We start from the raw sequence: 14,473 nt of genomic DNA on the forward strand, positions 1-14,473 counted from the left end.
TGGGTAAGTACAACAGTAAGAAAGGAATAGAAACACATTGACAGGGAAAGATGAAATAGGATGGGAAGATATTTGTATAGAGCATAAACACAGATCAACCAGTTAACTGAACGATCCATTTCTGTGCTATAATTTCTATGTAATTTTATTTTGTCACGACTCACTGGAGTAGTGCACGGGAAATCAAGCCTCACTATTCTTGGCATAATCACAGAAGTTAAAGTTTTTGCAAGTAATGCACAAAATCCATAAACTACCTGATTTTCTCATGTGGAGGTGCTGGTGCTGGACTGGGTCAGAAGTCATGTGACTCCAGGTTATAGTCCAAGAAGTTTAATTGAAATTGCAAGGTAACTCCGCCTGATGAAGGAGCTGCACTTCGAAAGTTTGTGCTTTCAAATTACCTGATTTTCTGACCTGAATTGTTAGAAAGCATGGACTGATTTTCTGTACTTGTAGCAAATCGCTGTTTATAACAGATATTGTCTTAAGTTAAATAAACGCTACAAATTAAAATTCTGAACCCCTTATCAGCTCCCTCTTCCACAGGGACAGGCAGGCAGACATAAACAGGGAAAAACAGTACATGGGCTGAGAAAAACATTTCTATAGTCTTTGATCCCAAGATCTGTTGGGTTGATTCTAAAGGTTTCTCCTCGATCTTCTTATTTCCAAATGCCTTCTACTTGTTTACAAAAGACACGGTGTGGCAGGTTCACTTGTGGGATGTCTGTTACTTATCCAATTCAAATTCAGAACTTGGAGCATCTATTGAGGGTAAGTTTTCTTCAGATTTACGGTGGCTTACTGCAAAGAGCTGAGAGAGAATGAGTGAATTTTGGCTGCTGCAAATCTGCTGGTTTCTCTTCTAGTCTGCCCTTGTTCCTCTCTGTCTTACACTCAGTTTAAGTGGTTCAGCTACCTGACCACCAATCATGTGGTGGTTGGCAGGCAGAGGACCTTTGCCATTAATACAAGGACACCCCATTTTTTGAACATCTGACTTGTGAGCACTCATACTTATGACATGATGCCAAATGTTTAATGTTAAGGACCCAACGTATGAATGTTTGCTGTACTCCTGAACAGCTGTTTTCCATTGTCCTGCATTGTATTCCAACTTGCAAACAGACTTCAGAATGGGACCCATTCGTAACCAGGGGACTGCCTGTAAATGGTTCCTAGTCCAACCAGCTGTTTAAGAAAAACCATCAGCTCCGATTCATCTGTACATTGCTGGAGCCTACAACTATACAAATTATTCACAACACACATAAAATTACTTACTTTCACAGAGCCAGCCCTATATAACCTTGGTTTTCAAAACAGTTCTTTCTCATTTCAGCCCACAGTTTTAAAAAACACAAAGAAGATACGGTTTTTGCAATACATGGGCGGGGAATGTGTGGAATGGGGGAATACAACCTGACTGTTGGACTGTAATAATTTGTAGCAAAGGTACTTTGCTTTACAAAAGTACTTCACAAATGCCATTACGAATGAAAGGCTGAAGAAAGTCCAGTAGTGGAACAGCTGTCTACTTCCTCCTTTTCTCATGTTCGCTATTGCTGTTTCTGTTGTCAGATACGAAGGTGAGTTTGTACAGGGGAAGTTCCAAGGAGTTGGTGTCTTCACTCGCTGTGATGGGATGAAGTTTGAAGGAGAATTTAAAAATGGACGTGTTGAAGGATATGGTAAGAAATGATCTATTCCTTTAACATTTTGAGCTATGTTTGAAAAAATATTCAGTAAAGAAGCCTCCACTCAACCCAGCTCTAGCTAACAGCAATAAAAAGACAAAATGCTGGAAATAGCACATCTGGTTCTATCTTTGAGAGGGAAACAGATAAAGAAATTTCTACATTTTAAAGATATCAAACGGAATGTGGCACTGAGACACTATTAAATGGTGGCAGAGGCTTGAAAGGTCCTGCTCCTAGTTTGTGTGTTGATGTTTCAGGTCAATGATCCATCAGTGGTGATGAAGGGACATCATTGATCTGAAACATCACTTCTTTCACTCTCCGTATATGCTGTTGAATATCTGCTCAGAATTTTCAACATTTTCTCTGAATTCAGATTTCCAGTATTTTAAATAGTTGTCTTCACTAATGTAGTGATTTTGCATCAGCCTTACCCTTGGTGGGATAATGAAGGGTGGAGTTGGGCAAGACATTGGGTACATAATTGGATGTTTGATTTGTTGGGAGCTGGTGGTACTAAGTACTTGGAATTTAGTTCCGATTGTACAACCGTCTTCTGCACTCAGACTGGAGTGAATTGTGGAGGGAGTTAGAATCTGTGGGGGTTAGGATATCTTCCTTTTGCTTTCTGATAATCTTACAAGGCAGTGCCCCTGTGGGTGAAAGGTTCCTTGTTCAAGAAGCACTGAAAGGCTTACCGGTGTTCTTTAGAGTTATAAAGATCATTACGTTGGTGCCAGTTAAAATAGCCATCTTACTATTTGAAATCCATTTTCCAGCGCTTGGCCTCAGCCTTGTATGCTTTGACATTGTAAGCGTACTTCTAAATACTACTAAAATGTTACACGGGTTCCTGCCTTCACCACCCCTGCAGGCAGAGAGTTCCAGATTCCCATCACTCCCTGGGTGAAAAAGCTTTTTCACACATCTCCTTGAAACTTTCTGTCCCTTACTTTAAATCAATATTCCCCCCAGTCATTGATCCCTCTATCAAGAGGAAATGATTCTGCCTGTATAACCTCATCTGTGCCCCTCGATTTCATACATCTCAATCATGTCCCCTGTCAATCTCCTCTGCTGTAAGGAAAACAATCCCAGTCTGTGCAATCTCTCTTCTTTGCTGGTCAAGTGTAACACCAGGAAACATGATCTTGAAAATTAGATGAGTGATTTAGGAGTGAAGTTGGGAAACAATTCTTCATGCAGTAAGTGATCCAAATGTGGAACTCTCCTGCACAAAGGAGTAGATGCTAGTCCAGTTAATAGTTTTAAATCTGGAGTTAATAGTGTTTCTTTTGTTCATTCAAGGGTGTTGAGTAATATGGAGTGTAGGCATGTAAGTGCAGTTAGGATACAGATTAACTATGATAATAACGAATAGTGGGACAGACTTGAGGGCTCCCTGAAGTGTTCATAACAAGCTAAGCTGCAGGGTTTTAATTATTATTTTTTTAAACCTTGTGCCTGCATGTCTAAATGAAGTATTTGACATTCTTTGCCTTCCTCTCAGGATTGTTGATGTTTCCCGATGGTTCGCATGGGCATCCAAGAAATGAGGGCATCTTTGAGAACAACAGGCTGTCTAAACGGGAGAAGTGTCAAGCTGTGATCCAGAGAGCACAAGCGAGCGCGAAAAGTGCACGGGCTCTCTCCCTCTAACCATTCCTCTGTGCTTAAAATCGATTAGCGGTTCATCTTCTCTGTGTGGGAGAATACAGAAGGACTGTGTTTGCATTCAGAACCATTGAATTCCAAATTGTGATGATGCTGTGGTCTCTCTTCTGTTTCTATTGCAGTCTGGATAACAGTATTCTGGACACCTGGGAAGAGGTGACATGTGGATTCCATTTGCTAGTTTTCCAATCTGAAGCTCCAGTTCTTGATGTGTGGGGTATCGCTGTCAGGAGGAAGACTAAAGCCGTTGGCCACTGTAATCTTCCCCAACCCCAAAATGCGGACTGCAAAGAGTATTTGCTACAATCTGGGTTGGGGGGAGGAGTGTGAAGAGTTAAGGGAGCAGGGGTTTGGGAATTGACTAAACAAAGATTTCCCTCTGAAGATGTCTCCGAGTACTTTACATCTCTGATTTGATGGTGACCCACCGGAGCTCCAGCAGAAAGGATCAAAGTCCAACCACTTGGAGTTTTCTGACAACTTGGTTTGGTCAACGAATGTAACCTATGTAACAGTGCAGCTCCAGGGGTGCTCCTAACCACCGCCTCCCTCCCCCCCCCACCCATCTCCCTGAACAAAAAAATGAGTCTTCAACTAATCAGTGAATTTTCTCTCATTGGAATTGGTCCAAAAATGAGAAAAGAAACTATTCCCCTGGCAGTACAGACTTGATGGGCTAAAGGGCCTCTTCTCTACTGTATGCTCCTATAGTTCTATAAGGTGACTAACTGAAGAACAATTAGCAAAAAGCCAAAAGACAACAAGTAGTATTTATTTTCTCAGCAAACTGCTGTGATCTGGAATTCTCTACTAACATTAACTTTCTAAAGGGAACTGTGCATCTATACTTGAAGGAAAAGGATTTGCAAAGCTGTGGAGAAATGAGGGTGAAGTGCAGTGATTGTATAGCTCTTTCAGAGAGGCAGTACAGGTGTAAATGGTTGAAAGAGTTACTGATTATGTCACGATTGCCTGATGGGAGATCAGCTTATCCGATTAATCAAAGGCAACAACCCATACCATCTTCACAACATAGCGTCTGTGTCCCAGTGTTTGGTTTTGTGTGGGTTGTGTCGATATGTCTCTGAACATGTTTGCTGCTACTTTCATCTCTGATTTTCTGAGCTTGGATTATCAAGCAAGCACCATTAAGAGCAGGCCTTTTCAACTATTCATCAGATGGAGAAACCTGTCAAGAATGTAGAATGGAGACTCCAGGCTTGGTGGCAAACCTGCAATCTATGAATCCAGGTTTGGGAATTCGGTGATTACTTGAAGAAGTTCCATATCCTGGCTTCATTCACCCTCCATATCTACCTATTCCAGCTGTTGCTTTCCCCCTGCCTCTAGCTTCCTTACACTTTTGCCTGGTTTCTGTCCACTAAAGCTTAACCTTTGCAGCCCCCTGATCCTGTGCCCTCTTGTCCTTTTGCCATGGCATTTCTAAGATTGCACAGATGTACACCTCTGTAAAGTCTCACCTGAATCTTCAGTTTAATGAACACCGTTTTTGTGTGTCTTGATATCCTTGATTGCAATGCCTTTATACAGCCCTGATCCATCCCAAGATGTTGCGTTGCTGTTAACCAAATGCAAACCAGGGTGCTCAGTATTCCACTATATCACTCCAGAAATATCTAATGAGATGAGAAACCTTGCCATGTCTCTCTGTACAACTTAACTTCCTCTCACCATATCTATCTGAATTTTCATTTCATGCAGTAGAAACCAGTCCCTGGTTTCAATGGTAAACATATCACACCTCAGTCCAATGTGTTACAACTCCGTCTTCTCCAGTGCCCCTTGGTAATTAGTAATTGATGAGGACCAGTTGTTCATTTGGTACATCCTGATACAGCTAAACAACTGCTATGGTTCAGCATTATCTCAAGGTTTTGTTTTGTTTTTGATTTATTGTGATGTTTGATTAATGTCTTGCAGCAACCAGCCTACTGAGCAAGACTGTTATGTTTACATTGGAATATAAGAGGAGGCCATTCAGCCCTTCAAGCCTGGCCAGATTAATTTGTGACTAGACTCCATATATCTTGGCTTCACGTCACTTAGTAACTTTAGTTAACAAATGACATATCAATCTCCAATTTAAAATCAACACTCGATCCAGTATTCCCTGCAGAATTCTCAGCTGAAGCTTGCAGTGTTGACTGTCCAGAATTGCACTGACCATTTACCCTGAACCATTTCAGTGTTTTCAATGATGTTAAAAGAACAAGGTGAAGTTAATCAGGAAACCTTCAGTATTCTTTTGGTTCTGATGAGCTGAGCTGAAATATTAACCAGTCTCTGCTAGAAGTTAGTGGACTCAATTGTGCATTTCCTGTGCTTTTTATTTTCATTGTGTACACAGTGTTGTAACTGGTCTTTTCTAACCTGCTTTATTTTTTTTTTAAATTGCCTTATGCCTAATCTTGCCTTTATTGTCAATTTGAATGGGGTCTCAGTCTAGACGATGCAGGATTGGACTAGTAATAAGCTGCATTTGCAGAGAAACTTCCTACCTCGCTTAAGATGGGGAGATTCCGTTAATAAGCAGGCCAGCACTCCATTGCGAGTCCCTCAACTGGATGACACTATTTGGGGGATGAGGGACTGAACAGGGGCTTACTTCCATGCTCCCATTTGCAACACTCCATCCATGCTTTAATATATCTAGTGGAGAAAGAGAACTCAACCAGCTTCCCGAACACACACCCCAAATTGTTTCATTTCTGCTCGTTTTAAAGTTAAGGGGAGAGAGGTTCATAGCCTGCCTTGGAGGAGTGTGGATGGAATTGAGCCAGGGGAAATTTCAGTGAAAAACGGGGAGAAAGTCGAATGCCTTAAATATGAATACAAGTGCTGTGTTCTGGGTGGTGATGTGTTTTAGTGTGATATGATTCAGAAAGCAGACCTGCATCTCATCATTTTAATGCATACCTAATCCTTTTTGGAGCATGATTTGGAGATGCTGGTGTTGGACTGGGGTGTACAAAATTAAAAATCACACAACCAAGTTACAGTCCAACAGGTTTATTTTATCTTAAACTTATATGGAGATCTTATACTGCACAACCTCCTGATGAAGGAGCAATGCTCCGAAAGCTAGTGCTTCCAAATGAACTGTTGGACTATAACCTGGTGTTGTGTGATTTTTAACATTTTAGAGCAGACTGTAATGAAATGAAAATTGAAGCAAAGTGATTGTCTGCTTTTTAAACTTTTAAGTAATGTTGATTTGCTGGCTGCTGTACTTTTGTGCCTTTTTTTGCATACGATACAGGGAAGCATTAAACTGGACAAGAGTGAAAAGATTGGTTAGATTGCACTCCGAAATATACTTTTGAGTAACTGAATAATTTGTAATGTAATGAATAATTTTGAGATGTGGCATGTGGTGCGTGTTGCCTCACAGGGAAGGGGGCAGGCGATGCTTGGGGATGAGATTAGTTTGTACCTATGGTACCCAAAGCTGTCTGCCACTGGGGCTTTCCTCACCACATGTCTTGGTCTGTTGCACACTCCAATAATGCAGATTGATTCCTATGATTATCAATAGTTCATTGTAGCAGGGTAAGGTAGGAGGTGAACTAGATGGAATTTGGTCTTGTTTGCATATTCCTGTGAAGGTCAGATATGTGACCCCTTCAGCATTGTTATGGAAAAGGGAGCCAGTAAAATGATCACATGACTATATTTTTCAGGTGGTACTTTAACCTTTACCATCTTAGTGACATTCCAAACCCTTCCCTTCCTTTTGGTGGCAAAATTGTTGTGCAACTGTTATTTCTTTCTGTTGGAAGATCAGAGGTTTGCTCAGGGCTCTGAGTTGTGTAATGTAGTTGGCCTTTTTGGCACTTGAGATCATTTATAACGTTATATATTACCCCATTCACAACCCCCTCCACTAGTTTGACCTTATTTTTGTTTTATTTTCCCCTTGCTTTTGTTTGTGCTGTCTCTCCTTTATATTAATGTACAGGTACTTTGTATTAAACAGAAAATGCAAACGTGTTGTGACATAGTCCCGTCACCCTACCAGCTAATTTGGGTCCACCCTATCCCATCAGTGTCAGAATGAAGGTTTGACCCATGCCATCTCAGGAGTTGAAGACTCCTTAATAATATATATAATTCATATGCTGCTGTCACAATTTGTAATGAATGGAGTATTATGCTAATGTAATGCTATGCTTTTTGTGACTTTTCTAAAAGGGCTGGACTCTTTTAAAGTTTTTTTTCAAAATGGTTGCTGTTCCTGTTTTAGCCCGGGTGTCCCAGTTTAATGTGAAATAGGCAGGAAGGCTTATTAACCATAATTGTCAAAAATTCAAATTAATTGCAATGTAACTCGAAGTGAAACATGGTGCTTTCTCATTACTTGATTACTTACTTTCATGCCTTCAGTATCCGTGAGGAGTTGGTGGATGTTCTTGCACATATTTAAACTGATGGACTGAAATCTATCATGGAAATGTATTAATATTCTTACTTATGCTGCCTTTTCTCTCCCCCAGTCTTATTTTTCAAGTGCAATTAAATATTTAATGTGATTGGCTTGTCCAAATAATGCAATAAACGTGGTATCTATAACTGATTCTTTAATTTCTCATGTTTTTCTCTCTCTTTCACTCTACACACACACATACACGCACCTCCGCCCTCTGACCCTCACACCCAGTAGGGGAGTCCAGGAATAGCTCAGTTTAAGCAGTACTCTGAAATTGTGGATTCCAGTCCCCACCTCAACAGTTGGACACCTCTTCCATCCAGTTCTGACAAGGGAACCACTGCACTGTCTCAAGTGTTGGCCATTGGGACGAATCCCTATGATCCTGTTTATATAATTGTTGTGGATCTTATCCTATTTAGAAAAGATCTGCAAAGTTCCAATGTCAGTACTTAAAAGTGTAAAATCATTGAATATTCCAGTGCAATCGTTAAATAAGCTCCTGCTTGACCAGTGCATTTTCACCTCGTCTAATCGTACTCTTCTACTCCCCTCCCATTACCTTCTCGTTATTCCTGTTTCAAACAAATGTCTCATTGCCCTGTGAAAGAAATGCTTCAAGAAATTGAGATGTTTTCTAATTGACCTGTTCAGAGATGTTATGATGCACCCCTGAAATGGTGTGTAGTAAATAACTTCGTATTCTAAGCAGTCAGAAGGCAACTGCTTCACTACTTTGTGATTATATCTTGATTTTGATGGTCAGAATTGGTTCTGGTTACTTCTAACAAATTATTATACTAAAAAGGTTCTCACAAGTCATTCCTTAATTCTGTTCAGATGAAAATTGTTGGTTATCAGTTGAGCAACAGATTAGCAAATTGATTAGACATGTTAGATCAGCCATTAGTGAGCAGCTTGCTTCAGTTTTAAAGTTTTGGCTCTAGAAACGTAATCATAAAGTCCAATTGATACTCCCAGTTCAGCACCGAGGTGGCACTGCACTGTTCCCTTTTTTTGTTTTTCGTTCATGGGATGTGGGCATTACTGGCTTGGTGAGGATTTATTTCTCATCCCTAATAGTCCTGAGAGCAGTTAAGAGTCAACAATGTTGCTGTGTGGGTTCGGAGTCACACTAAGGCTAGACCAGATGAGGAAGAGTGATTTCCATTGTTAGTGAAGCAGATAGGCTTTCACAACAATGGTTACATGCTTACCATGATTTCAAAGCTTTAATTTTATTCAAATCTGAGCAACCACCATGGTGGGATTCAAACTCTTATCCCCAGAACATTAGCCTGGGTTTCTGGAATACTAATCCAGGGACATTAGCACTGTGCCACCATTTCCCAAGAATGGTGGAGGCTGTTTTTAATGTCCTGGCTGATATTGATCCCTCATCCAACATCAATAAACCATATAATCACAGTGATTTGGTGGTGCTTGCAATATGCAAATTAACTGTTGCTTTTTTTTTACATTACAACTGACTACATTTCAAACGAACAACATTTGTTTTTTGCAATGTTGTGGGACTTGTCAGAACATTGCTTACTGTGACTTCAGGTGCCTGGAGTAATAGTATTCAAAGTCTATCCCTAAACCTCTCTCTTTCTGTTCTTCAAATATCCATTCAAACTACCATTTTATTTTTGACAAAACCTTTCGTCTTCTTGTATCTCCTTATAGCTTTTCAAGTTGGATTTTGTTTAACGTTCCTGTGAAGTACTTTATAAACACAATTTGTTGTTTTTAAACACCTGGGCAGGTAGGTTGAAAGAACCTTGGGTGACAAGGGATGTGGAACATCTAGTCAAGAGGAAGAAGGAAGTTTACTTAAGGTAGAAGAGGCAAGGATCAGACAGGGCTCTAGAGGGTTACAAGGTAGCCAGGAAGGACCGGAAAAATGCACTTAGGGTTTTCCTTAATCCTACCCACTAGAGCTTTTTCATATCCTTTTCTAGCTCTCCTAAGACGTTCTACACTTTTGTGAGGGACAAGAGGATGGCCAGAGCGAGGGTAGGGCCTATTAGGGATAGTGAAGTGAGGTCGTACCTGGAGTCAGAGGAAGTAGAGGAGGTCCTTAATGAATACTTTGCTTCTGTATTCACTACTGAGAGGGACCTTGATGTTTCTGAGAACAGTGTGAAACAGCCTTATGTGTGAGAACAGGTTGATATTAAGAAGGAGGATGTGCTGAAAGTTTTGAAAAACATAAGGATAGGTAAATCCTCTGGACCAGACGGGATATACTCTAAGTTACTACAGGAAGCAAGAGAAGTAATTGCTGCACCTTTGGCGATTATCTTTGTGTCAGATGATTGGAGGGTAGCAAATATTATTCCCTTGTTCAAGAAAGGGAAATAGGGATAACCCTGGGAATTACTGGCCAATCAGTCTCCCGTCAGTGATGGAATAGTATTGGAGAGGATTCTGAGAGACAGGATTTAAGACTTCTTGGAAAACCATAGTTTGATTAGAGATTGTCTACATGGCTTTGTGAGGGGCAGCTCTTGCCTCACAAACCTTATTGAATTCTTTTGAGGATATGACAAAATGCATTGATGAAGGTAGAGCAATGGATGTGGTGTACATGGACTTTGGCAAGGCATTTGATTAGGTTCCCCTGGTGGCTCATTGGTTAGCACTGCTGCCTCACAGCGCCAGAGATCTGGGTTCAATTCCCGCCTTAGGCGCCTGTCTGTGTGGAGTTGGAACATTCTCCCAATGTCTGCATGGGTTTCCTCCCACAATCCAAAAAGATATGCAAATTAGGTGAATTGGCCATGCTAAATTACCCATAGTGTTAAGTCCATTAGTCAGGGGTAAATATAAGGTAGGGGAATGGGTCTGGGTGGGTTACGCTTCGAAAGGTCAGTGTGGACTTGGGCCAAATGGCCAGTTTCCATACTATAGGGAATCCAATTCCCTGGGCCAGAGAGGATATACCCTAGGCTACTATAGGAAGCAAGGGAAGAGATTGCTGCACCTTTGGTGATGATCTTTACATCCTCATTGTCCACTGGAGTAACGCCAGATGATTGGAGGGTGGCAAATGTTATTCCCTTGTTCAAGGAAGGGAATAGGATTAATCCTGGAAATTACAGACCAGTCAGTCTTACATCAGCAGTGGGGAAATTATTGGAGAAGATTCTGAGAGACAGGATTTATGATCATCTGAAAAACCATAGTTTGATTAGAGAGCATGGCTTTGACAGGGGCAGGTCATGCCTCACAAATCTTATTGAATTCTTTGAGGCTATGACAAAAAACATTGATGAAGGTAGGACGGTGGATGTGGAGTACATGGATTTTAGCAAGGTGTTTGATAAGGTTCCCCATGGTAGGCTCATTTGAAAGTTAAGGAGGCATGGGATACAGGGAAACTTGTCTGGATACAGAATTGGCTCGCCCATGGAAGACAGAAGGTGGTGGGAGAAGGAAAGTATTCAGCCTGGAGCTTGGTGACCAATAGTGTTCTGCAGGGATGGGTTCTGGGACCTCTGCTCTCTGTGATTTTTATAAGTGACTTGGATGAGGAAGTGGAAGGGTGGGTTAGTAAGTTTGTCGATGACATGAAGGTTGGTGGAGTTGTGGATAGTGTGGACGGCTGTTGTAGCTTGCAACGGGACACTGACAGGATGCAGAGCTGGGCTGATAAGTGGCAGATGGAGTTCAATCTGGAAAAGTGTGAAGTCATTCACTTTGGAAGGTCGAATTTGAATGCAGAATACAGGGTTAAAGGCAGGATTCTTGGCAGTGTGGAGAAACAGAGGGATCTTGGGGTCAGTGTCCATAGATCCCTCAAAGTTGCCACCCAGGTTGATTAGGGTTGTTAAGAAAGCATATGGTGTGTTGGCTTTCATTAGCGGGGGATTGAGTTTAAGAGGTGTGAGGTTATGCTGCAGCTCTGTAGGGCCCTGCTTATACCACACTTGGAATATTGTGTTCAGTTCTGGTCGCCACATAGGAAAGATGTGAAAGCTTTCGAGAGGATGCAGAGGAGATTTACCAGGATGCTGCCTGCACTGGAGGGCATGTCTTAAGAAAGGTTGATGGAGCTAGGGCTTTTCTCATTGGAGCAAAGGAGAATAAGAGGTGACCTGACAGAGATGCACAAAGATGTTGAGAGGCATAGAATGGATAGCTAGAGACTTTTCCAATGGCAGAAATGTCTATCATGTGGAGGCATATTTTTTAAGATAATTGGAGGAAGTTTAGGGGAGATGTCAGAGGTAGGTTCTTTACACAGAATGATGGGTGCGTGGAATGCACTGCTAGCAGTGGTAGTCCCAGATACATTAGGGACATTTAAGCAACTCCTGGATAGGCACATGGAAGACAGTACAATGAAGGGGATGTAGATTAGTCTGATCTGAGAGTAAGATAAAAGGCTGGTACAATATTGAGGGCTGAAGGGCCTGTATTGTTCTATGTTGACACATGCAGCGTATCAGAAGGACCTATCAACAGATGAAATTTATTTCCTATTTTGTTTGCCACATGTAATTCCACCTTGGTAACTTTTCAATTATGTAACAAGTGTAAATATTGTTTAATAAAGTCACATTTCCTTTTAATGAAATGTATAATTATAGCTCTACACTTGAGCAGAGCAATCAGCATTGAACACTTTGGAGCCTGGTTCAGAACAGGATACATTTAGGGAATAGTTCCTTTTTACACTTTCAGGCTAAATGTAATGCTGGCCTCATATCTAAAGGACTGGAGTCTAACAATGCAGAAGTTATGCTTGAGCTGCACAAAGGCCTGGTTAGACCCCAGTTGAAGTACCATGAACAGATATGGGCACCATACCTTAAGAAAAAAATTATGACCTTGGAGGGAGTAATATGTAGGTTTACAAGAATGAAACCTGGACTTCAGGAGCTAACTTATGAGGAGAGATTACACTTTTCTGGCCTGTTTTCTGTAGAATTTAGAACATTTATAAAGGTGATCTGATCAAAGGTTTAAGGTGTTAACTGGAAAAGACAAAGTAGAAAAACTATTTCCACTGGTTGGGGATTCTAGAACTAGGAGACACAGCCTCAAAAATTAGAGTGAGACCATTCAGGAGATAGACTTTTCTTGAGCAAAGATGTCTGAGCCATAGGTGGGTGTGTGGAGTTAGGCCACAGATCAGACATGATCTCACTGAATAATGGAACAGGCTTTAGAGGCTGAATGTCCGCCTCCTGTTCCAATTTTCAACAAGGGGTTAATTACAGAGTAAAAAGCTCCCTCTACATTATCCAGCCAATATATCTGAACCTCACATTTAGTGTGCCAATGAACAGGTGTGACACTACAATTTCTCACATCCTTGGCAACTGAGACAAAGGATGTGTGCCAAATAATTGTAGCGTGAACTCAACTGTGGGAGGAAAGTGGATGCATTGAAGTATTGTTACATGAGCTGGAAGGTCAGTGACAAAATGCCCCATCCTTTTTTCTCTGCAGTTTTTCTCCATTTAAGGTAGTTAAAATTCAAGGGCACGCTCACTATCTGTTACACATTATAAGCAAGCTGTACTCTTAAACCCATTAATCCTTCAATGGTAAAGCAGTACAAATACTAAACACACTATCTACGGAAAGTAACAGTGCAATCACGTTCAGGGATGCAAGCCAGAACACTAACTGAAATACACCAGAAATAAGATTGGTGTAATTGAACACAAAATATTCACAGCCTCTCTCTGAAAACTTTTAACTGAAAGTTCTGATGGCCTTTTAATTTTGGAATTTCAGTCCAAAAAGGTTAACCACAACATTGCTGCCCTGCCAAAAACAAGTGCAAACTCAACCAATACACCACCTCTTGAACTACTAGGCAAATGGTTCTGAAGTTCGCAGGGGTCACTGGACCCAAAACATTCACTCTGCTTTTTCTCCACACAGATGCTTCCAGACCTGTTGAGTTTTTCCACCAATTTAGAGTCATGGAGTTGCACAGCACAGAAACAGATCCTTTGATCCAACTCGTCCATGCTGACCAGATATCCTAAATTAATCTTGTCCCATTTGCCAGCATTTGGCCCATATCCCTCGAAACCCTTCCTGTTCAAGTACCATCCAGATACCTTTTATAGCTTCTGATTCTGTTTCTGATTTCCAACATCACAGTTTTTGGGCTTTAGTTTTAAATTGGACCAAAAATGTTGTTACTCCTCGTAGGTCTAACTTTTAGTGGTGGGACTTGTGTATTTTAGAAAAAAATGACAGAAGTTATGGACCTCACAATGATCAACCTCTTCTTAAAAAATTCCTTCTCTAGTTTAGCCTCATCTCTGTACTTAGAGTCATTGAGATTTACAGCATGGAAACAGAGCTGAAAATGTGTTGCTGGAAAAGTGCAGCAGGTCAGGCAGCATCCAAGGAACAGGAAAATCGACGTTTCGGGCATAAGCCCTTCTTCAGGAAAGAAGGGCTTATGCCCGAAACGTCAATCCTCCTGTTCCTTGGATGCTGCCTGACCTGCTGTGCTTCTCCAGCAACACATTTTCAGCTCTGACCTCCAGCATCTGCAGTCCTCACTTTCTCCTCGAAGCATGGAAACAGACCCCACTTGTTTCAAAAGCTTTAACAAAGGACATCAGGGAGGAAAAATACCACTGTTTTCATATTTTGGAAATATAGTGATTGG

At 41.2% G+C, this 14,473-nt stretch overlaps 1 protein-coding gene across 1 annotated transcript in view; it reads left to right on the forward strand.

Annotated features, from left to right (window-relative positions):
- morn4 (MORN repeat containing 4) overlaps positions 1-7,971 on the forward strand; it is a 29,104-nt gene extending 21,133 nt beyond the window's left edge. The window contains exons 4-5 of the mRNA XM_043712990.2: positions 1,585-1,694; positions 3,214-7,971. Of these exons, the coding sequence (XP_043568925.1) occupies positions 1,585-1,694; positions 3,214-3,362 (259 nt within the window). The 3' untranslated portion in view covers positions 3,363-7,971. The remainder of the gene's footprint in view (positions 1-1,584; positions 1,695-3,213) is intronic.
- Positions 7,972-14,473: the final 6,502 nt, after the last annotated feature.

Source organism: Chiloscyllium plagiosum, unplaced genomic scaffold, assembly GCF_037043375.1.
Source record: "Chiloscyllium plagiosum isolate Xiang-an unplaced genomic scaffold, Cpla_swu_hap1 HiC_scaffold_22, whole genome shotgun sequence".
Taxonomy (NCBI): domain Eukaryota; kingdom Metazoa; phylum Chordata; class Chondrichthyes; order Orectolobiformes; family Hemiscylliidae; genus Chiloscyllium; species Chiloscyllium plagiosum.